Source organism: Gouania willdenowi, chromosome 10 (genome assembly GCF_900634775.1).
Source record: "Gouania willdenowi chromosome 10, fGouWil2.1, whole genome shotgun sequence".
In the NCBI taxonomy this organism is placed as follows: domain Eukaryota; kingdom Metazoa; phylum Chordata; class Actinopteri; order Blenniiformes; family Gobiesocidae; genus Gouania; species Gouania willdenowi.
The window spans coordinates 26,744,526-26,771,177 of record NC_041053.1 but is presented as its reverse complement, the minus strand read 5'-3'; the positions used below and the strand labels follow the sequence as shown (position 1 = coordinate 26,771,177).

Here is a 26,652-nt window from a genome sequence, read left to right as displayed (position 1 = left end):
TCTATCTCCGCTGGATCCACTTGTGGCGGGATCATTCTGTCACGATTGGGTGTTGGTGTGGACCCAAATGCAGGGAAAGAAGGAGGCAGGATGCAGGAATAGCGTTCTCGGAACCAGTCCATGTTTAATTCAAAAAATCCAAAATCCAAAATCAAAACTCAAATCCAAATTAGGGGAGTTGGAACAGGGAGCAAGACCAGACACGAGGAAGCAGATAACGACCCTGACATCACACAGACACACAAACAATGATCCAGCCGTCATACTGTGTCCAAACACTCAGCTAAATAGTGGAGGAGGCCTGATTGGGAATGGGCCACACCTGGGTGAAAACACGAGGGAGCTAATCAATCACTAACCAAGCACACAGACATCACTGAGGGGTGGAGCCACAAACAGGAATCCCTGAAACACAGACAAGACTTAATACAAACCAAATAAACAAAGACAGAACAAAAAGAGGACCCAAGGGTTAAAATAAACAGAACCTAACAATATAAGGATAATACAGTTATTTATATCAAGATATAACAAAAAATATACATTATTTTTCAAGAGGTTTCTCACCTCAAGGTATATTCAGTCTCTGTAGGTGCTTTGATACCGGAAGCATCTTCCTGTTACGGTACTTATTACAACAGCAAACTTTCCAAGTCACTGGCAATTGTAATTAATCACAAACTCAAAGCATTCTGTTCTATAAAATTATAGAATATTGGTTTCATTTAATTTTCAATTTATTTTTATTTCATTATTTCTACCTTTTATATGGATGTCAAACAGCGAGTCAATACTAAAAACTTAATGACAGTTTACTTCATATTCCACGTTCAAAATTTTTGATTTAACTTAAGCTTTCTCCATATATCAGTTAAATAGAGCATATAAAATCTAATATCTGATATCTAATATCTAACTCCTCTAATTATATAGTAATACTATTACCTATCATTTATTTCTCTAATTATAAATATGGTGTGAGATCTCAAATATGTCCTTAAAGCCTCTCTGCTCTGGCCCACCTTGCCCTGACATGGTCGTCATGTCTGCATGACTGAGCACATGTTGCGCAAGCATTTCAATATTTCATTGGTGGGAAATAAAAAATGCATCTCTTTGAACTATAAGTGCACGTTTGGTGTCAGACGCAGAGGGCAAACTGATGGGGTCGGAAGGTGAAAGTAGAACCAATAAAACATGGAGAAGGAATAGAAAAAGTGGTGGAATACTTCTTCGTTGCACACAATATTCATGAAATGAAAGCACACGTGCACACCTTTAGGTTCTGCTGTTTTGGGCTCTGCAGAAATACCTTCTGATTGCAAACACTTTGAAATTCTAAGACTCAGACTAACAAGCCTGCTGTGCAGGGACAACATGAACCAAATGAAGTCTAATAATAGACTTTATTTGAGTTTATATGAAAACAAATGTCTCATTAGTAGATAAGTATGAGCTAATATTAGCTTTCATTTGGTGCAAACAGGCAGCTTTGATCAAAAGGAATGGAAAAAATTCTGTAAAAGCAGATTTTTTTTATCACTGCAGGAGGAAATAAAGTTTCTCCTGATGTTTGGGGCGATCGCGGATCAGTGGTAGAGTGTGTCGTTCAATACCTGAAGGGTTGGGGGTTTGAATCCAGCTCTAGCCAAGTCATTGTTGTTATGTGCTTGGGCAAGGCGCTTTACCCACATTGCCTCGAATGAATGTGGTGTGTGAGTGAGTCAAAGGGGCCGATGCCGCACTATGGCAGCCTCGCCTCTGTCAGTCTGGCCCAGGGCAGCTGTGGCTACAATAGTAGCTTACCACCACCATGTTTGTCGCTTGGGTGCTTTGAGTGTCTATGAAAAAGCACTAAATAAAATCCAATGCAATGCCCAAGTGTTCATTTTAAGGATCTTATAAACCCAGCACCAGAGTGTGCAGAAACCAATATGCTGCTTCGTGACAGTATATTTTTTCCAATGGGTCAAATAAACGGATTGATTTATTGTCTCCTTTTTCTTTCCTCAATTGTATTTTTAGTTCCTCGTCTTTGTTTTATATTTCAGTAGTTTTTCTTCTTTTTTCTTAACTTTTCTTTTCATTTTTATTTTTTCACTTCACCTCCTTTATTTTCCACTTAATTTCTCTCTCTAATCCACTTCCTTTACTTTTCTCTTCTCATTCTTTCACCATTTACTTCCTTTAACTCTCTTCTTTTATCCTTCATACTACTTTTGACCTATTCTTTCAATACATGTTTGTTTTTCATTCCTTTCATTATTTCTTATTTGTATATTTTCATTATTTGTTTTACTTTTGTTTCAAATAATAAGTTCATTTTTCCATTCTCCTTTTCCCTTCCTTAATTTGTATTGTCTCTATCTCTTTCTTTCAGTTCTTTTTCATTCCCCTCCTTCCATTCCTCTATCTTTATTTTACATTCTTTTTGTACATTCCTGTCGTTCTCCTTTCTTTTTTTTATATAAAAACAAAGGCTTGTTCTCTGAGCTGGAGCTGGGAGGAGCTGTCAGTCCCCTTCAGCTCTGTTTGATGATAGCATTTAAAGATGACACTTTGATCCTCACTGCGTGATGTTTGTTTTTTCCTCTATGATGAAATTCAACTCGAGCGACGTGCAACAAGGCTCATCATTAAAATGTAGCTCCAAAAAACACACACAGCCTGACTCTTCCCTGGAAACCATTCATGACAAATTTGTGTCACGTTATCTCACAGGAAACGACAGAATGGGAGGCACTGAAACTGGAGAGACAAATAGAAATGGTGAGGTGTCGCTGATGTGACGCCAACGCTGGAACTAAACTCACATGAATGAATCTAATGAGTCAGATCTGACAGAGCTGAATGTCTTACACCCTCTAAACAGACTTCAGCCTCACAGCTTAGGAGTGAGTGAAAAAAAAACTTTACATTTACATGTATTTGAAAAGTTTTCTGACTAAAAACAGCAGGACTATAGACCCCTTAATGGCCCATATCACAAGTGACGTGGCTAGGGGCAAAAGCAGGAAACGCCGCTGGCTAAAGCATTGATATAAAAACACTAGATGACGCAAGTGGGATTCGCCAGCGTAGCTCAACGACGGCCATCTTACCTCAGAGAACTGACGTTCTGACATTCTGACGCACTGTACAGTAGCTGTTGGAAGGTGAGTGATCAGCTTAAACAAAGCTACCCTTAACTCGATGAAATATTGACAAATTTACAAACGGTTTGCCTTATTACAAACCTTATTATACGTAAGTATGACATAGAATTCTTGTACATGTTGAAATTGCCGTTTGCCGAAAATTGAGCAAGTTAGGGTTATTTAAAGGTCCTATATCATGCTATATTAAGACCTTCCAAAATCAACTTCAGCCATTTATGGGTAATATTTTACATTTTGTAAATTAAATTACTAATTTATTAAGAAATATGACTTATTTTTTTTCAACCTGGAAGTTGAAACGCACAGTTTCTCGGAGCGTCGCCTCTCCCTGTGTGAGTGCCTCCCCATAGCCCTAGAGCCCTGGCAGCATGCCTCTAGCACCAGAGAGAATGGGCGTGTGTGTTCAGTGTGGAGGCGAGGCACCAGCAGCAGGCACTTCCTGGAGAGTACGGTTCAGAATTCTAGTGACGTGACTAGAATTTGAACCGCTCGTTTTTCAGAAGAGGGCAGAAAAACAGCTCAGAGAGCAGGATTATTGAGGATTTCTCAGAGATGCAGGAAGGAAGTCCAATAATACTTTGGAGGTGTTTTTGATAAGGAATTAGCAATGTAACAAGGTTAAAAGCTCAAAAAAGTTGATTTGCATGATATAGGACCTTTAAATAGTACGTGCTCCATTGACAGCGATGTAATGAGAAGGGCCAGCTGTCTGAGGTAAGATGGTCGCCACGTTGTTACGTCGCTCCCCATTGTCTAACAGCGCGGGTATGTCATCTAGTGTTTATATATATCTATGATGGTTTGCCTAAGCCCCGCCCAACAAAATATGTCACAATGTTTACAAACAATCAAAGGGTCTATAGGACAGAATTAACACTGATGGCCCAACCTTAAAGCGACACTCAACCCATCCCATGAATGCACTTCAATCAGTGGTTGCCAACCACCGGGCTAGGGTCCAATACGGGTCCATAGACTGATTGGAACTGGGCCGCAAAAAAAGGTTTTAAAATTTTTTTCTTTTATATTTATTATTTAATAATTTTCTGTTTTATTTCATCTTGTCTGCACATGCTGTCAAAGGTCAACACTATACGTAGTGCAATCTTTTCAGGACAGCAATGCATGTCTTATTATTGCGATTAAATAAATGCATATATTTTATTGCATAATTGTGACCATCACCAGCCCATGTAAGAAAATCATTATTAAAGGGAGAATATAAAAAGAGAGGGCAGTGTTACAGCTTGGTGAGGGGGAAGGGAACAGGGACGAGGGAGTCTGGGTAGGACAATGGAAGAGGTGGGGAAAAGCCGACTGTTTTAAAGTGAGAATTTATTTTTATGTTTTTTCTGGTAATTTTATCTTGAAAAATTGTCACTTATGCTTTTACGCTCACATCACTTCAATCTTAGAAACAAATGAAGGTTTTTTTTTTGTAAAACATAATGGTGGTGATAAAGAGCCAAGGGAGTGCCTGAAGGAGCCGGCTCATTTCTTTCTGGGGTGATAATTCTCCTATTGATGGTTTTTTCTGCCTCACAGCTGAAATAAGATGCAAATACCCACCCCATGGGGTGCTAGCTGGCTGGCACCTTATCAGCAGAGAGACAGACAACGCGTTTTCTTGTGTTTGAGAGTGGTCAAATTGTAAAGACGGAGTCGCACTTGAAAGACGTACTGTGGAGCTGGTGAGACTATAGCTGCCCTGTTGGGAACCGGATGCAAAGGTCTCCTGTGGAGACGGGAGAGCCTGGCAGCCCACGGAGTACCTGCAGAGATAAGATGGGCTGTTTGGAAGGCCAAATGATAGAAAATAAAAACTTGTTAAAATGAAAACAAAGGTTCACCTTGGCAAATAAGATTCAAAGAGAGTTTTCATTTTTTTTTACAATTTCATGTTTTCTGTAAATCAAACTGTCGTCTGCTTATTTTGTGAGCAGGCATGTTTTTTACTCTCTCTCTGAGACTTGGCCACTCAATATCTTACTGTTATTTTAAAAGAACATTCCACTCTAGTGCAGCATTTAGAAACAGAAGCTGATAGTGGGCTTAAGACTCATCCTAACTGAGAAAACATGTTTAAATGTGATACATTAGATGAGGGAGGTGGGTTTATTTAATCCCCATTAATGTTACATAGGATTTCACTTTCACAGTGGGAAAAAAAGCCTGTTGGAGGAAGCAGTGTGTGCTGTGTGTCCTTCCATCCACATTAATGCTACTGTGACACAAAGCAACTACCAAAGCAGTCACTCAGACAGTATTCACAAAATAATCAATAATAATAACAATAATAAATAATTCACCCTCACAAAAAGCAAAGATGGCTTAGTAATGGCTACAGCAACACAATGATGAACATAAATTCAGTCCGTTTGTCCACATCTAAGATGATTAATAGGTTTGTTTCATAAAAGCAGAACATTACAAATGATAGGAGCTACAGTATCTGCTGCAGCACAGTCAACAGCTGAAGCATCTGAGTTTATTTTACATACAAAGTACTTCCCTTTGTCCAGTTGAATCTAAAGAAACGTGTGAAGCGTCTTAAGAACAACACCTGTGACTGACACTCAGAGAGAAAGCCAGACACTAGGGAAATACAAATCAAAGTAAAAGCTGCACCCAGAAATCTACTTCTTTCCTCTGGTTTAAATGATTTATTGTTTTATATCAGAGCTTCTCCTCAAACAGCAGACAAGACAATGAAAGAAAATAGGACACGCAAGACAATGGCAACATTTGTTTCACCATGAAGTCTTGTAGGGTCTGTTTGGATTATTTTTTTTTTTTTTTTTTTACCTCCGGCTAAGAAAAACTTCATGAAGCTCACTGCAAAAAGACATATTGAGCATTTTTTTTATCCGGACCCAGCAGAACTTAGATATCAAACAGCTGCCCAGCTTTATTAGGATCCCGTCAACCAGCAGAGTGATCAAAATGTCCAAAAAACCTCATTACATGGATCGTAATAAGTGATGCATAATGATAACATGTAGAGTTAAACCAAATTATGAGTTGATAGAAAAGATGTGGTAATGGCTGATATACCCCCAACGTGTGTGGTAAACGATGCTCGAAGGAACCCATTGGACGAAAAAAAAAACTGTCTCTCCCCATCATTAAGTTATTAGATTAGCCCGAGGCAGCAAGTAAACAACTCGAGACGTCTCACAAGAGGGATATATCCCACCAGTCCTCACAGTTATTGGATTACACGGAGATACTACTCCACAAGACAAATTGACTCCGTGGAGTGAGCGCGGGGGATGATTATTGGAAAGCAGATGACGGGAGGAACAGTAGAGAGGTCTGCTCAGGCCAGACGCCTGCAGCACTTAGGATCGAGCGGGCGGCTAACGAGAAGGAGACGAGGAATGGATGCAGAGGGCAGAGAAGTCAGGTTTTCAATATTGGCTGCTGAATGGAGAGGCAGCTTGGACCCACCAGCCTCTGCATCATCCGCCTCCTGCCACATCTCATTTGGGTCACTGCCATGGCAAATGTCCATTCAGCACTATCCCAGACAAATGAGGGCAAACTCCACTCAAGGTCAACATCCACCTGCACCAGGGCCACAGGGGGTTCCACTATTGTAATTCCTTATACACTTGGAGTAATTAAAATCCATCCAGAAGAAGCAAGAAAAGTCAATAGACATTTTCTTTTCTTTTTTTTTTACACCTGCTAATGAGATGCTAATTTGGTGGCCCTCGGGGGGATGAGGTGTACGAAACTCAAGGACACAAAAGAAAATGTATTCACACTTCTGTTGTCAGTGAACTTTTAAAAAGATGCCGTACGTGTGCGACCTCACTCGCACACGTTTGCTGAGTTTGTTGAGCAGAGTGCTCTGCAGGGTGGCCAAGGTCTTTATGTTTGATAAAAAGATATGAGCAACCTTTCAAGTTCCCTCCAAGCTCCCCGTCTCTCACAGTGTGAGTGTGAGCAGCAAAGCAATGAAAAGCAAAGCAAAGCAGAGCAAAGCTCCTCTGCCCCACGGGCTGCGAGTGGAGCCACATGCAGATCATCCTCATGCTGCCTGAAAGTAGTCCAAGTCCTGTTTTCCAATGCCCCACTGTGCCAGCCAGCTATGAACTCATTGAGTCATTGGAGGAGCAATGGGCTGCCTGCCCCACTTTTATCAGCACATATCACACAGTCTCTCTGATATTTACACACACATGCACGCACACACACACACACACACATTTCACTGCATAAGCGATGGAGTCGATCGTGGTCTCTCTTGTTTATTAATTGGGTTTCCTCTTTAAACTTGAACCTGGTTCCCTTCTGGGTGAAGTCTATTCCTCAGGAGCCGAGATGAAACTGAGGAGACAGCAGTGCGGTCTTGTTCCTTTCTACCAGCCACTGCAGACTTTATTTTCTGATGTGTCATCTTATGAAAACACACAGTAAGACGCGCCCCGATTTCACACTGCCAATCAGCCCTCACCCGATAACATCCACAGTGAATAATAGCTTGTCTCATTATCAGACGGAGATAAACTAATTTTTAATCTATGGGCTCTGGCTCTGCATCACAATAACAAAAGCCAAACAGCTCTGAGGGACTTATCGCTGGGGAAATACCAACAATTAGAGCCGTCAGTCAACCAAAATGCCAGATGACGTATTTGAATGGGTTTTTGCTTTATATACAGACACAAATAGTGAAGCCGGACAGAGGGGGAGACGACACGAGTTTAATCACATCAACATCCATTAATCTGGGTTTTATCATAAACATTTGGTATTGCTGCTGCTGTACACAATCACTCACATCCATTCTCAGCTTTAAACTTTGACATATTTCTAATTAGTGTGAGAAAAGACTGACATTGGGCTTACAGGCAGAATGTTAAACATGCTATCATCAAGAGGGGTGCTTTTCCTTTTGAGTCTTTCCTTAAAAACTGTTGAAAGTGCTTACACTGTATACGACTGTTTCACTTGTAAAGAAAGAATAATTCAGTTACTAATGGTCAGGGGAGAAAGACGCAGGCCTTCCCCCGTCAGACATCTTTTTTAGAAAACAATATTAATCGAATTTAAAGGTCCAGTATTATGCTATTTTTCACACATCTCCATTTGTTCCAAGAACCCCAACAATATAGTATTTGATGTTTTATTTTCCAAACTTGCCTGTTTTCCAGAGTTTTAGTGCTCTGAAAAGTCAGTTTAATGACTCTTCTAAAAACAGGTCGTTTTGGGGCCTTCATGAAGAGTGGGCGTGTCTGTAGACGCAAACTTTATGCCACAGCTGATCACTATAGTGATTTTCTTTTGCTATCCGCAAACTCTTGTTATTGTTTTCAGCCAAACAAAAAAAATTCACATGTAAAACACATGGATTTTAAAGAGATCCTCCACTGTTTTTACAAATGCGGCCAAAAAAAATCTGTGACTGCAGGGGGCGACAGTTCCAACTCTGCTGTTTTGTAGACGTTTTGTAGAGAAGAAAAGCTCCGTGCATGTAAATACAGAAAACCAGGATCGACTGCTGCTCATTAATGCCGACCCAAGCTGAATCTGTCCGCTGCAAATAACTGGTGTCCTTGTCAGAAATGGTAGAAGGTGTGGTTTGATGGTTTAAGTCCGAATTTAATGCTCTTCATCTCAAACATGTGAGATCATGTCAAAGGAGATACGAGGCTGCATAACGGCTACTAAAAGTGGAACTGATTGTAATTGCCCCCCGGGCGCTACAGCGTGGCTGCCCGCTACTCTTCAGGGAGGGATTAAATGCAGAGAACAAATTTTGTGTATGTAGCTTTACATATATGACAATAAAGTATAATATATATTCTATATTAAACCGCAGTGTTTGTTTTACCTGTGAGGTTGTTTGAGAGGGAGGAGCTCACATTCTCGATTCTTATAGCGTAGGAGGAGCGAGTATTGTCAGGAGGAGTTCGCGCGATGTGACGTCACAACGGGAGAAAAATCTAACTCGCCTGTTTGGAGCTGACGTTTTACAAAATGTGGAATAAGAAGGGAGGGAGGAAACACAACTTTTTTAACTTTGGCCCTGTGAATGACGCTAAATGAATGTATATCACTATAGAAAAACCATTATTAAGCTATTTTTTTCATAATACTGCCCCTTTAAATAAACACTAACACTTTATAATAACCATCATCTATAAAGGGTAATTATTTATATGCGCCTGTATAAATGGTGGCAAGATAAGAAGCAACTACAAGCCATCATCTCACTAAATAATCCCATACATTTGTGTAAGTCTCAGAGATCAATAAATCAAAGATATTTCTTCCGAAAAACCGGAGGATTTACTTGTAAAGGTTGAAATTAAAGTTTATTATTGACTCCACCATAAACAATAGGTTTTTGTCAAATAGTCAAGTAACTTTAGCTCTATTAATGCGAAGATGGTGCAAAAGCAGAAAAGTTTCTTTAAGAAGTGTTTGTATTTCATTCTTGTGTTTCTTTCCCAGACAAAGAAGACTGTGATGCACTTGAAGTCATTTTTGTTCTTGTATGTTAATGCTATTCCTCGTGATATTGTGACTTCGATTTCAGCCGTATTCAGGCGTTTCCATGGGAATCCAAAATATCAACATACAACATCATTTCAAACCCATGAAAACACCAGATATGTAACTTAGGCAGTGTTTTTCTGGCATTAAGAGTGGTTGAGAACAACTTTTGGATGAAATGCAGGAACAGTTTATGAAAAAAAATGAAATAAATTATCATCCCCAGCAGCTTTACATGCATTTATTTTCCTCTTCTATGGCATGAATGATGCTATTGTTTTAGTGTCTTTAGACATTTTGAGACGTTGCATGCAGTCCCTCTACCTCCATCTGGGGGGGAATTAAGCACTGAGATTTACTGTATATGTACAAATACCACAAATATATTTGGCAGTTTTGTTGCTACTTATTCCTTTTCTTTCAGGTCTCATAGGTGAGGTTAAGACATTAAGGTTCATCCGAAACAATGTTGTTCAATAATATTCCTGTAGAGCCTTGTGTGTGTAGCCTGAGCAACAGATGACAACTATGCACTTGTGACAAATGATGCAAAACTCTAAACTCTTAGTGTTTACACCCTGGCACTGATTTCATTCTCCACAGCAGAAATCACGATCATATGCAGCCTACACATCACTGCAGTGCTATAGAATTCTCAATTTCATCAGCTATCTGAATCAGATCAGCCTCCACAGGATTGGATTTGAATATGTGCATCCTGCAGAGGGTTACAGATACTCATTTTATTCTAATTTGACAGCATCAAGCCAATGAGTGCCCCTGGGGTAGGATGAGCTTATGATGATCGGACTTCAGATTGAAGTGCATCTTTATCTGTGAGGGATGCTGCAGTTTCTCCACTGTCTGCAGTTTTCCGGTTTCAATATATAGACGTCTACTAAGGCTCATTAGGTTGTCGTAAGGCATTTGAAACATGCCCAAGAGCATGAATTCATTATAACCTCCTAATGTCTTACCTATTTCCTAATATTGATCTCTAAAAAAGCCTGCAGCCTCTCAACTTAGTGTTTGGAAGACACCGATAGACAAAGCCATTACTTTTCCACTGTTTGGAGATGTTGACTTCAAAAGGGTGAAAACCTCTGTCGAAGGCTTGGGAAAGCGGGGTAGGATAGGTGGGGAAGGATGGAGAGAGACCGCAAAGATGGGAGGCAGAGGAGTGCAGAGGGGAGGCCCTTTGATCTCTGACAGAAAAGGGTAAAAAAGAGAAAGAGAGAGAGATGCACAGAAGATTGCAAGAAAGGCATGTACTTCATTCCCAACAATACAAATGCAAATAGAAGAAAGAGGGTGTGAGAGAATGAGTAAGCGCATAAAAAAGACAAAGAGTGAGAATGACAGGGTCCCAAAGAACGAGAGAGAAGATAGGGAGGATGAAAATAAAGAATAGGGAAACAGATAAGACCAGGATGTTAAAAGAATCTCAATGTAGGGGTATTTTGGGGACATCTATCCGGTCCTATGCTACAGTAATTAGGATTGAACCTCTGCTAAGAAAGTGCAGCCCAACCACAGCAGTGGTCTCTAACATAGTTACTGTGTAACAACACAGGCAAGTCAAGCAAAGCCCGCGGTCCCCATTAAACCTCAAGTTTTAATTGGCGTGTCAGGATTGGCGCTGGGTTTTACAAACTGTGAGTGTGCACATATTAAGAGTTGGTGCATCCTAAAGCCCCTGAGACCGTGCACGGGTCTGCCATGCTGGAAGGCAATTGCCTGATAACTAAAGCTCACCTTTAACAGGGAACAAACAACTGCTGCTTTCTGCTTGGACAGAATGAGATGACATGTCTGTTTCTGTGCATTTGAGCTAGCCTGAAGGTGGCCACATTGGCCACTTATCATAACACAGGAAGACAAGGTAGGAACTGACTAAAGGTTTTACCAAAATACCAGCAATCCACAGCCAAGGATTACTGGTTTAACACTTGATAATCCCATTCTCCTCCATCTACCCATTCATCCATGGGTGGTTGGATGGTTTGTGATATCAAGTAAACTCACATAGACGGACTTTAGCCTGGATAAAATCCATCCCACATTGCATTAGCTGTAGTTGGTGTTCATTTACTCACATTTAAAGCTGCTGGAGACAATAATCAGATAAATCTTTAGTATAGGCCTGAAAGATGATTAAATCGAAAATAGTTTGCAATGTCAACATAAACAAAGTGTTTATGGTGGAGTTGAAGACAAAATTTCAAGTGGAAATTTCAACCTTTTTCTTGTCTTTTTGGAGTAAATAAAGTTAGATTCATTATCAGTGAGGCCTACATTATAAATGTATCTAATAAAGAATGATCATGGGTAGCAGATTTAAGCATTTAAGTCAAGTCCTAACTGTTTATTAAAACCTAATCATTGGAAAAAGATAAGATCTAAGCACGTCAATACATTTTATAACAGTGTTGGTTTGGAGAAAATCTCCTTTTGTATTCATTAAAAACATGTGAAATAGTTTTGGACATTGCAGAGTTTTCCAAAGTGTACAGTATAAGTTAATGCGATGTCTGCATAATATCAGACAATTATTTTGCTGTTACAGAACTAGTTATCTTCGGTTTTCTTGCCATTAGATGTTTATCTCTCCCCTACAGTATTAGTCTTATCTTATGTATATTTCTCAGTATATAAAAAGAGGAAGAAACATTGGCTACACTGCTTTACTTTTCAACTTCCCTAAAGCTTTCAAACTATTTGATTATCTAAGTTTTCAGGCTCCACGTCTGCTCTCTGTTCAAAGTTTTACAATAAAAAAGTGCGAAAAAGCACAGAAAAGAAGTGTCTTTCACACTTAGAGCAGCTAAAAGGCAGAACAGACACCTGGATCTGATCATGTGTTAAAGTGTTTCTTCTGACACTTTACTTTCTGCTTCCCTGCTTGTTACATCAGCTGTCATCTCACTCCTCTATCATTCCGTTCCTTCTTCCTACACCTTCATCTACCCGCTCGCTTTCTGACAGAACGTGTGCTTAGCATATGTCTGTTGGCCTGCGCTTGTCCGACCGCCGCTGTGTCTCTCTCTCTGGCCGCTCTCATCCAGCCGAGTGCCAATTTCCTTCTCTGTGAGTGACAGTCATAACCGACTGCTGCGTTGCCATAATCTCAGGAGGCTGTCACATTCTGGAGCAGCACGTCTGGCACAGACGACTGTGCAAAAAGCCAAAGTATTTCAAACAGCACTTCTCTGTCATTCTAACATTGAGTTTAACTAAATACTAAAGTTTTATCCCTTCATTGATGAGAACCATGCTTACATGTGACTATTACATGAGAACGTTGAACGCACACATTAACAATATTTACTTCTTTTTAAAGCAGGTTATGAGATACTTTGGTAGAATCTTACCCTGGAATATGGCAGCGTTCTGGATGATTAGGCTTTTGAGTTGAGCGCTGACAATCTGCAGGCTGGTTTCCACGTTGCCACGTGCAGCTAAATGATATCGATCCTCCATCTTCTTCGAGCAGCAGCTCGGCCCTTTGGTTTGGCAAACCTGCAGATCAGCACCTGGTGGGAAGTCGACAAAGACATGATAGCAGTGTGAATGAGCACCTTTCCTTTCCTGAAACATCAGTTTCATACATCAACAAGATATGGATGTAATGATTCACTCAACTCCCGATACGATTCGATTCACAATACTGGGTTCACGTTACGATTCTCCCACGATTTATTTTACAAAATGGGACTGTAGACATTTGATGACTGAAAAATATTTCTTTATTTTTTTTGGGCTCAAAACTATAAAAAACTGTACTGTTTTCTTTTTTTTTTTTCATTGTCAAAATGATCCCTTGAGAAACTATTCAAAACAATGCAATTTAACTAAAAAATAATTTTGAATGAAATAAATAAAGGAATAATACAAATGAAGAAGCAGCCTATTAATTTAAATTCTGGTTCTATAGTAAACAATGAAAAACTGTGTAATAGTTCTTTTTATTTTTAAAAGTGCAACTGAAAATGTATTTTGTGCCTTAACAATTGGACTTTAAAAAAAAAAAAAAAAAAACAGTCATTGCACTGTATTTACATCAGATATTTGTTTGGACCAGCAGAGGGCGCTGGTAACCGAGTGGTCGGTTGGCAAGCAGATATCTTGCAGTAAAGAAGAGATGCTATGCTAGCAGACAGAGCTAATAGATAAATGTGACTTTTACAGATATTCACGTAATATAACAGATATTCTTTAGGTGCAAAAGGGGTAAGGAATCAGAATCAGAATCAGAATCAGAATCATCTTTATTCGCCAAGTGTATGTTGTACACACGAGGAATTTGACTCGGTCAACTGTGCTCTCTTCAATAGTGAAAACAAAAATTTTTCAACAATAAACAATCAGCTAGAAAAGATGATAATAAGTATAAACATAAGTATAAATATAAACAGTAGTTAGACTAGAATGTGCAAATAACAAGATGATAATAATAATAATAATAATAATAATAATAATAATAATAATAATAATAATAATAATAATAATAATAATAGTATAAAAAATAATTAAATAGATACAAAATAAAAATTAAAAATAAGATAAAAGAAGGAAAATAATAGAGAAGAAAGATAAGGAATCATTTATGAATATGTTTAAGAGTAGAAGGTGGCCAGAAAGAAAGTAGTAGCAGATTCCGCCTGCCGCCAACACTTCTGGATAGCGCCCTCTGCTGTTTAAAAAAAGTACTGCGATTCAATTTTCACAGTATCGATGTGAACAGTGATACCAATGAATCGATTTTTAACTGCCTTACGATTAATCGTTACATCCCTACAACAACATTAATCAAAAGAAATGTGGTCGAAATATCACACTAACGTACTACTCATACTAAGTTTGGCGTCAAAAGTATCTAGTGCGTTCACATTAGATAGTAGGTGAGAAATATCTGGATGTATACTATATCAGCAAATTTTGTATGCGCGGTGGGCACGTTAGTCATACTCAACTGCCCCATGATGCATTGCGAATTCAGAGAATGTGAAATCAGCTTCAAGTTAAAAATCAAACATCCCTTTTTCAAAACAAAAGCATCTCTGCTTGCTAGTTTTAAAACACTTTTGTAAATAGGGCTTTTGTTTTGAAGTTAACCAGAAGTTTTGTCAGTAGTAAGTGGCAGACAATATGGAATCTCCGAAATGTCGGAATGAAGTGTGTATACGTGCATTTTATGGATCAAATGACCACATGTTTCGTTTTAAATATAGCCTCTATTATTGTATCGTCGTATTTTATCTCCGTCATTGCACTATTTTCTGCGTGTCTTTTGGGTATTTTATGTGTTGCCTTCTGTTGTTTTTTTCTTGCACTTCATCTGATCTGTCATGACAGTAAAATTCCCAACTGCAGGATCAATAAAGTTACTCTACTCTACACTACTCTATGTTGATATTCTGCTCAGTCACGATCTCGCTTAAAACGAGTTCAGGACTTTCAAAGGTGGTGAATTAACAGAGATAATAGCCTCAGTGTGCTTCATGTTTTTTTCATTGTCGGTTTGAAATGCATCTTGGGAAACTTGGAACTACACTTCAGTGGGAATGGTTACCATCCTAATCATACTTATAGTATATAGTAGTGTCACTGCAAATTTACGGTTGTCCTTGTTTTGGAAACATGATTTGTGCTCTGGTTGAATGATGAAGTCCAGTCAAAGCATGATGATTTTAACAGTAGACAATATATACTCATTGAGTTTGTAGTGTATAGTACGTTAGTGTGTCATTTCGAACACAGTCGCAGTCTACGGTAGATTCTGCGACCCCGAATAAGACTTTGATTAAAAGGTGCTGCCTGTGTTATTGTGCAGGGCTGAGGTAGAAAATAAATTCCTCCTCTAAAATAATCCATTCTGATGTTCATCCCTGCATTACGCTGTGGCTGTGCAGCTCTGCTTTGAGATCAATTTGGTCAACAGAAAGTTTTCCACCACTCGAGGCTACACTTTTCACTCTAAGGATCAAAACACTTTTTCTTTTTTTTTTTAAGCCACAAAGATGAGCGCCGGGAGCAGGGAAGTCTTTAGACAAACAAACACAGCGTGTTGCATGCTCTCATTTTCTGTGGCTTAATAACATTTGCCTCAAATTGGACCTGTGTGATGAGATTGACTTTCATAGCTTTGTAAGAACAAAAGAAAAAATGGTGCAAATGCTGGAAGGTTTTATTCATGTATACACAGACTTGATAAAAGAATTGATTGGGCAGAGGAAATTAAATCAAACCCTAGCAGCCTTTGGATAATGTGTCAGACGGAGTGTGTTTGACCTAAGCAGGTTAAAGTGAAGGTTGTTTTTTGTCATTATATGATAAAGCAGGGGTTCACAAACTTTTTGGATCCAGGGACCAAAAAGGTTGGGAACAAGGACCCCCTCATCATCCGCACATCAATTAAACACAATTTACTGCCATTTGTAAATATCGGAATGTAACTTAAATATTTAAGATCTTTGTAGTAGAAATAAACTTAGAGTGCCTGTGGAAAATATGTGCGCATTTATTTAAAAAATAACAATAATAATAATAATAATTTAGCACAGTTTTATTGCCATTGAGACATCATTACACCTCACAGTGATTCTGCAGTGCATCATGTCCATTATTCATATACTGTACATGTAAAGTATGTTTGTTGGATTGGTGCCTTGGTACCCATGTATACAGTAGTTATACACTTTTGTAATGATACAACATGAATATTAGGTTTTGTTTTTTTTTTAATTATCAGAGGACGTTACTATTCGATCACACAGCATGCCCAAAGGAAAGCGTCTAAAACCTGGTAATACATTTACACTTTATTCCCAACTCACTTCTCAAAAAAGTAAAATCAACAACATCATCTATAAGCAGTTCTTATATTTCATAGCTTATTTTGTATTCAAATACTCATTTTAGGAGTTGATGCTTTTGCTCATTCTAAGAACAGCAAAAAAAAGCAAAGTTAGGATTGCTGAGTGCGTCATAACCCAGACCTTCCTCTAAATAAGCCACACTAAAGAATTCACTCACACATGCTGTCCCTCATAGGAGAATAAGTCAAAAGTGGTATATTATTTGTTAATAAATGTTCCTGCGTGGCATTTTGCATCAGCAAATTTAACCCTGAATTGATATGTCTTATCCCCACCCAGGGTTTCTTTTTCATCACTTTGTGGCTGTTCCATACTTTTAAACAAGGTAAATATGTCTGTATCCATGAAAGTAACCAAACAGATGTATCACCATTATCTATATTTATGTCAAATCCGACAGTAATCATATTCCAAAATTAATAAATATAACAATTTTTTTTTTTGCCATCACATCACGTCAAAGTTGCAAAAACATCAAAAAAATTCTCAAATAACATCAAGAAAAGTATCTAGATTTGTAGCTGGTAGCTTTTGACAAAAACAGTCGCCAAGAAGATCTGAAAAGTCACCAGATTTAGCGAGAAAGTTGCCAAGTTGGCAACACTGCATAAGATACAGCACTAGATTCTTTCAAACGCCAGTGTTTAACCCGGATTAGTGAATCTCCTGCTCCGTAGCTAAAGAGTTAGCTGCTGTTATCACCTCCTTCACCTGGTCTGTCCCTTCAGGTGTCCGGGCGGCATGCGCGACTTGAACTTTCGTTTCGTCATGTTCCTGTAATTTAGTTATTATGAAAAACAATCCATTTTTTTACATTTATGAACCAGTATCAAATCATCACGTGTCGAATCGTGATTAATTTAATAATCGATGTGTTGGCTCATTTCTAAGATTCATATCGCCATTTTGAAAAAAATATCGAGATATGAGTTTTGATCCGTATCGCCCAGCCCTAAGATGCACACAGATAAAGGCCACGTTTACATGAGAGCTTTAATTCCCCTTTAATTCAGAATACAAATTAAATCCTCTTTAAACTGACCTTGTAAACCGCTACTGTAATTCAAATCAAAATGTCTATTCTGAATTAAACTTAAATCCGAATTAAGCAGCTGGTTTATTCTGATTTTCATTCCGAATGGAATAATTCCTCGATCTTGTATACGTGTAATTCCGTGGACAAAAGTGAGACACTATGTTTATGTCGAGCTGCTGCTTCAAAATTACAATCAAAATAAAAGTGAAAATAGTACTTATTATGTGGTATTCTATGTTGTAACCGCCCCTTGTCCAATCAGAACCCTTCCCAAACCCCAGAACTAAAGCAGAATTGTAAATACATGTTTCCATGTAATTGTCAATTCAGACTGACTATTTAAATGTAAACACGAAGCAGAATACTTTGATTCCGAATTACTTAATTCCGAATAAAAAAAATGTCACGTAAGCGTGGCCATAAGTGGAGCACAACCGTCTGATACTCAAACAAAAGAAGCCGTTTCTCTCCACACTACTCTCCTGTGGATGGGGAGCTTGATGGAGGCTCTGTTAATAAAGTGCGTGAGGGAGTGAGATCTGCTCCATGAGGTGCATCAGCAGTGATAAGGTGCTGATTGAGACTGGTGCAGTACACAAATGTCATGAGTCTGTCAGCCTCAGCTGACAAGAAGGCAGCTGGGAGATTAATCAGAACGGCGGGGAAAGACTTAATAATCGAGGTGCAGAATAAAAGAGAGGATTCAGGCTCTGTTAGTTCCCGGTTTTGTGTCTTTCACTTATTCAAACAATAGATCTTTGGAAACAACGCTCAGAGTGTAACAATGCAAACAGCAGACAAGGAGGAAGTTGAAACTACCAAGAGATGCACGGAGTGACAGTTGTGATAATTAAATGCTGAGGAATCAAACAGAGAACAGCTTTTACTCACTCTCGACTCCCGTCACAGATTGCGGTGCACAGTCTAATGAAGCAAAGCAGCAATAAAGCTGTCGCACGGCACCTTTTTCTATGCATACTGACAGGCTGTAATATCCTAAATCAATACCGACAAAAGACTCCTGACAGATAAGATCAAGTTAATTTCAGACTGCAGGGGCAGAATTATTCATCTGTCAATAGCACAGGAGGTGAGCAGGCTGGACGGAGGCAGAGGAGAGATGAGAGGGAATCCAGCAATTATATCACGCACACCTTTGTCGTTTTGCACATGATAAATGTGTTTCATTAAACATCGATAAGGAGTGAGTGAAGGATTCAGAGGGGAAATGATTCCCCCCGTGGAGTTTCAGAAATAATAAAATCCCCTTGTCTAAATAAAGCCTTTTTCCTGACTGACAGATCACCTGGGAATAAGCTTTGCTGCTTTTTTACTTCAGGCACAGCTCTGCGTCTCCCCTCCGTAGCTATTTTACCTTCTCTTTGCTTCTGCCTTTCTAAGTTCTGCACTTGTTTCTCCTCACCTACTTTGAGCTTAATTGCTGCTGGGCACTGGGAGCGACTTTCTAGCAGCCTGGTATTGGGTAATTAGTGGATTTTTGTGTCCTGATGGCCAATTCTCTCAAACCAAATGAAACAAGACAAGGTAGGGCAAGGACTCATTGGGATGCACGTTTCTTTGGTGCAAAACTTTAGATCAAGGTGACACATATCTAAATGATTAGACCCTGAAAGGGGGTTGAATATTTTACCACAAAAAGCAGAAGCTGCCCTCGTAATAGTTGAGTAGTTTTAAGAAACACACAGGTTTTTTTCTTTGATGTTTTCATTGATACAGCAGTGAGTAATGGATTGAAAGGCTTTGTTGTCACATGCATAAATAACAGGTCATCAATGCAGTGAAATGTTTTGTTTTCTTGTCTCTGGCTGTTTAAAGTGAAACATTAGATAAGAAGAAGAACTAAGTGAAAGAAGCTTTGAGTTTTTAAACCACATGTTTATCTTAATGATAAGTACAAAAAACTTCACTTTTCTTTCACAGTATTTTTATTCTATATACTGAAAAAAATATGACACTTAAACAGGGTCTCACTGCATTAAAAAAACACAACTACCCTAGATGGCCAATATGGTGGAACGGCACCAGTTCAAATTATCTTGTGATTAATCGAGGTATGGTATGGTTTTTATTTAGACAGGGACAGTGCACAATTTAACAATGACCAAAAGGAAAGATGCATTGTACCAGGTTATAGCAAAAATGCTCATTTCCACCTGTAGTCCCTGGGCAGGTTTAAATGTAGATGAGCATGTGACCATGGATTTATACATTTTAACATTATCACTAACATACATTTAATTTAAATAAGTTTGAAACATTATAAAATTTTCCACCAAGACTTTCTCCAGGTGAACGATCGCTCCCTCATGACGTCGTTACTGATCACGAGCGCAAGTTGGATTTTCTAGAAGCCCTTGTTTAGATGAATGAGCAAATGCTTTAAATGTAGTACGTGCAATAATCTCTGTGGGCAGCGTGTTCCACTGACCCATAGCGATTACAGAGAAGGCAAATTTAGCAAAAGCAGTTTTACATTTTGGGATGCTGCATTCGCCTCTAGAACTAGAGCGAGTAGTTCGAGACATTTTATCAGTACATAAAGTTATGCATTTTCTCAGAGGAGGTGCAGTGACGCCATGAATAATTTCAAAAAGTAAGCAAACATTAGTGTAGAATATTAGGTTTTTAAAATTCAGAACTCCATACTTAGTATTCGACAATGGTGATAGCGCCTGGGTATCTTATCATGGTGAGGTGAATGTTTGTGCACGTGTGTAAGAGTCACCAATTGTCTATCACTGGGCCCAGCTCAGATAATGCATGGTACTGGTTTCAAAGCCAGTGTCTGATCTAATCCATTCATTCTTTCATAGTTTTACATGAACCTAGGGCATAATAAAGACAAAACCAATGAAAACTGAATTTTTTATTACTTTGATTGCACGTTGGTGTGTTCCTAGTTTGGGTGGATTTCTTGGCAATACGGTGAGCATCGTTCCTTTTAAGGGTCCACTGATGTTTGCGCTCATCATTGATAACAATGGTTCTGTTCCTCCTAGTAGACAACTGTTAGATCCACGGTGGAAAAGCGAGACAGTAACTGTGGCTGGCATTGTGTCATTGTTGTGACGTCTATAATTATGTGGAGTATGTACAACTAACTAACTACTAACTAACTAACTACTAACTACTCCTATACAACGTTTTACAAGGATCTCCGTTTCCCTATAAGGGCAAATATCAACAAATCCTAAAGCTTTATTAAATGGTTCAGAGAAAGCACAAATGTGGTTTTTGTGACTTTCTGTGAATGTAGAACTTGGACTTTGGCATAATAGGCAATCTGTAGGCAAATGTGACCCAAATCCAATCTTTTCACCCATACTGTGTGTCTGAACAGCACAATTACGATTTTATTCAAATCGCACTTTCATATGTGCTCCTAAATCCGATACGTCTCCGATTTTTTGCAATGCGACTGCAGTCTGGATGGCCGAGGCGCTTTCTATCCGACTCCTAAGTCATCACCATGTGAAAACGTCCCAGGAGTAGTTGCGTGGAAAAACACCCATTACACAGCAAACGACTAGAGCGATAAACCTGGCTCTTCTTTTTCAGTCTCCTTTAAGTTATGAAGTGCTGACTTCTCTTTTTCTCAGCGCGACGCATATTTACTCCCATAAACACTGGACGTGACTGCGGGGTCATTTGTCACCTTAGGACCTCTTCTGCGAATAAGGGTCACTTTAGGGTCGCATTCTGTTCATACTCCAAGCTGATTGAAGATGCATTTAATATGTAATATTATTATTTAATATGGAATATGAATGATCACACAAAAAAGATCTCATTGTGCATTAAGACCTGCAGTGTGAACGTAGTATTGGGAAGCTAAATCTAAAGGCAATGGTTTGCCGATCCCATTTTGCACTCCATAAATCAGCGTGTCCAGGATATACCCTATACTAGCTTGTTCCATGGGTAGGCAGGAATATCTCACGGCACAATGTGGCTTCAGTATGGAAAAAGCAGAAAAACAAACACAACTCAATCACTTTTGCTATTCTAGGCTTTGTTCTTGTTGTTGCTCCTAAAAAAAGATGGCATTCTTCAGTAAGGCCAACGCAGACTGACCTCCTATAGTGTACACGCACAGCCCTACTCCTCAGATCTTTAATAAGCATGGTAACGCAGAGTCAGGGGAACACGAGGCTGCCACAAACACAGTGTGTGTCTCAGTTTCCCAGCACCAATTAGAAAACGACTTCTTTGCAAGTTTAATGACAGAGACCATGGGGGAAACTAGTTGTATTTAGATATAGAATATGCTAAAAGCTGTTCATTATGAGCATAAATTATACCAGTTGGGTGAATTTAGCCAAGAAGGGACTTATAGCTATACCGCTCTGGGGCAAAAAGCAATGGTGTCACTTTGTAAAAACAATACAAAAAAAAAAAACAGATATTGTAATTTAACCAACCTTAGAAACAATACCATAAGCTCATGGGGGACCAATTATACAGTAGAATTATTAAGCTCTGCTCACAGCTTGGATTTAACTGATTTTATGAAGGATTGACTTAGAGAATAGAGAATAAAAAGGCACAAAAATTACTGAATTTTGAAATAATATTGACCAGCCAATCTGCTAAGGTCAATGTGTCAGTTATTGTAGCCTGAAGCTGTCTGGAGTTGCTTATAACTAACACTTTGGCTAATGCTAATGCTTTGTTAGATCTTTCTTTGAACATGTGAAGCCCTTAATGTGATTTCCAGATGTCAGGAATTTCAACCCTGTCTTCAGAACTTTGCTCCAACATAGTGTGAAGTTCATTTTGGTGAAAACGAGGCTAAAGTGACTCAGAATTAGCTTTTTTTTTTATTCCTGATAAACAACAGACACAGTATACCTATTGCACAGTCCTTTATTGTGGGTTTTTCAGATCAAAAATTAAATAAACTCAACCTGTAAGCTTGATAAAAAAGCAGAAATATTTCTGGGCAGGAGCCTGTGGCAGCTGTCAGCTCAGCTCCAGCTAACTGACGTTACACTATGTTTTTATTAGGTGAGAAACTTGCGGCTTCTTTTTACGATTTGCTCTGTCACAAGTAAACACCACATTGTCCTCGCCCAGCACAGCTCGAACACAACTAACTGTGTTTACACTCTTGTGATAAGTGTTGAAAGACATTTGCAGCGAACAAATGACACAACGATGGAACGACCCAATATTCAGCCTCCGTTTCACCTTCAGCCACTCCAACAGCCCACATCCACAATGAAAGCAGCAACTACTCCCACACATGTTAGGTTTTTTTTTTTTCTCATATTGTGTTCTGGTTTTTGGAAATCCATCACTATAAACAGTAAAATATGTATTTAATTTGGGGGTTGTTTTTGCTGCAGTGTTGGTCTTTAGAGATTTCACTAAATCCCCCACATCATGAGTCAGACCAATACAGGTCAGTTCCCATTCCAAAACCTTCATAGACAGAAATACCCTGGTCAGATCCCACTCAAAAATCCTAAATGTGTAAATCATTTCCCTTTTTTGCTGATATTATTTGTTATATCTTTTAAAGTCAAGCATAATCTTCTATATTCCTGCTTTTGTTTTTTTGTTTTTTAGGGTGAACAAGTAAAAAATGACACTCGTCTGTATCTCAAGACAGAATTAAGTGATCTAGTTTGTCCATTATGTAAAAATTGTCTTATTAGAAAACTATGGGGAATGTCTTCTGTTTAGTGAGCAGGATATTGATGTTAAACATAATTCTCCAGTCCAACCTAATAGCTAATCATTTCTGTTGTTAATGTTCAAGGCATCCACTCATTCCAGATCACATGGGGTTAATGAACAGCTTTCAATGTCACGCCACATAATCATAGAAAACTGCAGTGTCGTGATTCACCAAAAACTATTTAGAGCTGATTTTTCTTAAATTCTCAGAGGACAAGGTTAACTTGTTTTCTCATAAGCACTTTACAATTCACCGTCTCCTTTGGCCACAGCAGGACATTAAATTAACTGATTTTCGAATGGATCTTCTCCGGCAATCTAAAAATGGAGGATTTATACAAGAAACCTAATATAATTGTACATTTTGATCTTTTCCTGTCCGAACAAATCTCACTTATTGATTAGCTACTACTTAAAGGCATAATGTGGTATCTGGAACCAGAATATTTGAGGCACACCCTTTAATTCCTGTGAGGTGAGCACACGATGGAATTGTTTTGACAATGGGTGCCGAAAATATGGGAAAAAATCAAACAAACAAACAAAGAACGCCAGTCCATTGCATGGTTTGTTTGTTTGTTTGTTTGCTGGACAAATGATTTAAACATAAATGTTAAAGGCCTGAAAAGTAACTTCTTGAATACTTTGTGCGGATCGATCGGTTCTTTCATGAAATTAAACACTGTGTTTAAAGTTTGTTGGTTTGACTGTGATAGTTATAGATTTTTTTAATAAACATTTGTATTTTAATGCATATTAATTAAATATTTGTGTGTTCTTACATCAACCTGCCAAAGGACTAGAGATGAAAATTAGCCATAGCCATATCTTATACATATTTATTGTCCTTTTTATAAACAAACAAACAAACGAATAAATGAGTGAACAAATAAATACATTTAAAAAATGAAACTAAATCAAATGTGATCGTGATAGTGGGACTGAGGAGAATGGAGGGCAGTGCATAAATGACCTTTGGCTGACTACAGATGGCCTGTGCAGCAGGACGTCCACCCCATATTAAGGAATCAGGGCCAAGGCCTGCTCCATGGCAGAATATTTTTCCTGGCCAGCTCTGATGTTTTCTTTCTTGGGCTGGCAGATTAGATGATCTGTGTTCCAGGAGTGAAGGTGGTTAATTAAAGCTGGATGTGCACAGAATGTGTAGAGCTTGTTGGTTTCAGTTGTACAACCTTTGCTAGATGGAAATTAATGTGGTGGAGGGAGCGTAAGAAAATCTGCTGCAAAGTGTATCCATTAAGGCTGAACGATTTTAGACAAATAATATAATTGAGAGGAAAAAAAATGTGTCTTCTTGTTGTGGGTTTTATTTATTTTTTTACAAACACAAGCAATAAATCAATCCCTACTATTATAAACAATATCAGACTTAAATATGTATATGTTTTTCTTTGTTATAAGCTTATGTTGCAATAAAGGCTAAATGAACCGTATTGATAGGTTTATTTATCTCTTTCGATTACAGTTGTAAACTTGCTAAATACTCGTCAGTCAGATGGATGAAAGGACGACTTCATTTATGACTCAGATTCTGACAGGAATTCGTAAAGGAATGTCAGGAAAGCAGTGAAAATTATGAAAAAGACAGAGAGGAAGTCTCAGAAGTTGTTCCATTGAGCAAGTGGTCTAAACTCATGGCCCGGGGGCCAAATCTGGCCCTTTGGAGCAGCCAATTTGGCCCGCAGCAGAATGTAAAAATGACAGAGAAAACATGAATCACTGTTTAAATGAGACACAAAAATATTTGCAGGGGCTCACCGTTTTCCCGCTGCTTTGATCACATCATTGCTGCATTTTTAATAATAAACTGTTGGAAAAAAAACTAAAAATTCTTTCAAAATTCTTAAACTTCCCTCAAATTATTACATAACATTTCCCTTAATTAAATATAAATTGGTCACAAAATCTAGGAAATGTATAGAGTATATCCTGTTGGGACTGACATCTATCACTTATTGCTTGGATATTGTTACAAACTGGGGCACGATAACGTTGAAATCACTCATTTCCCGCATAAAATATTTGGCCCCTGAACCAAAATGAGTTCAACACCCCTGCTTTAAGGTTCGACAATGTCGACTTTCACATATCGCAATGTTATCGCAAAGGAAATTAATCGTTCAGCGTTAGTATCCTCTAACTTTATTTCTTGTCTTTAGAATCCAGAGAGTTATTCTGTTCATTTTTCCCCTATTAGACTAACAGTTCATGTAATTATGCAAACCTTTTCATTTGTGTGTGAGAAATAAAGTATTAACCTCGAAAATGTTTCATTGCTGATACGACACAAAAACAAAGATTAACATCCAATGTCTGAGGTTTAGCCACAATTGTCTCTTTTAGATATTTTATTATTGTACATGCAACAGGCACCACCACTACAGTATATCATGTCACCATGAAGTCCTAAGCACCACTCTCGCATCACTAATTTATATTATGTGACAATTTGTCTGTGTCTGATGCCAAGGGCAGAAACTCATCAGACTTTTTTTTTGTTTGTTTAATGGATTGTACTTTCACATTTTGGCTGTATCATGATGTACGTACGTAGTTGTTTTCCATCGCCCTGAGCAAAACTCCTGCAGAAAGATGCTCTCATCTCATTTCACCGCATTGACCAAAGTTTGGTTTCAGGGAAGCTTACGTGGCTCCATGTTCGGGTCGATACCGAAACTAATCAATACTCACTGTGAGCCCTTATTTAGCAGTTAATCGGAAGCTTATATAATCCAACCTGCTTCACCAGAATAAGATACTTTGTTAACAGGGAGGGAGCTGAATGAATTTATCCATAGGTGTAAAAAAAAAAAAAAAAACAATTATGTGCGAAAAGAGCAGTGAAGGGATAATGTTTAAGTTGCACAAATTTGAAATAGAGAAGTTTTTTTTTTTTTTTTTCTTCAGACATCTGGTCAACTTTCTGTGATTCCGACGTGCGTAAAACAGCATTACATGCGGTTACGTACCGGACACTGGGCTTTCAGGCACCCACTTGGACCCTGGATGCAGAGACTGGAACACGGCGCGCACCTCCTGGCAGTTGGGCACCTGTGCGCAGGTAAGAGGAACCATCTGGATCAGGACGCACAGGAAGAGCGCCCCGTGCACTGCTGAGCCTGCCATGGCATCTGATCAATGGTTTACCAAACCGGACAAAACGAGTCCCCAAAAAAAAAAAAAAAATTAAAAATTAAAAATACCAATAACAACAACCAGGAGGAACTTCGGCACTCAAAGTTAAAGCGGGATCTCACGTTGATGCGGATGATGAGAGCATCCTCCTCATCACCTGCAGCGCTGGACCAGTCTGTGTGCGTGTGTGAGATCCTCCGTTGCTGATTACTTG

At 38.7% G+C, this 26,652-nt stretch overlaps 1 protein-coding gene across 2 annotated transcripts in view; it reads right to left on the bottom strand.

The window, feature by feature from the left end:
* Window positions 1-26,652, bottom strand: part of gpc3 (glypican 3) — a 142,487-nt gene extending 115,835 nt beyond the window's left edge. Inside the window, exons 1-3 of one of the 2 annotated variants that reach the window (XM_028460013.1) lie at window positions 26,561-26,652; window positions 26,273-26,434; window positions 13,037-13,198 (exon numbers count right to left, since the gene is read on the bottom strand). In XM_028460013.1, the coding sequence (XP_028315814.1) occupies window positions 13,037-13,198; window positions 26,273-26,429 (319 nt within the window). In that variant the 5' untranslated portion in view covers window positions 26,430-26,434; window positions 26,561-26,652. Of the gene's footprint in view, window positions 1-13,036; window positions 13,199-26,272; window positions 26,460-26,560 lie in introns of those variants that run through there. The other variant, XM_028460012.1, reaches the window with a different exon arrangement.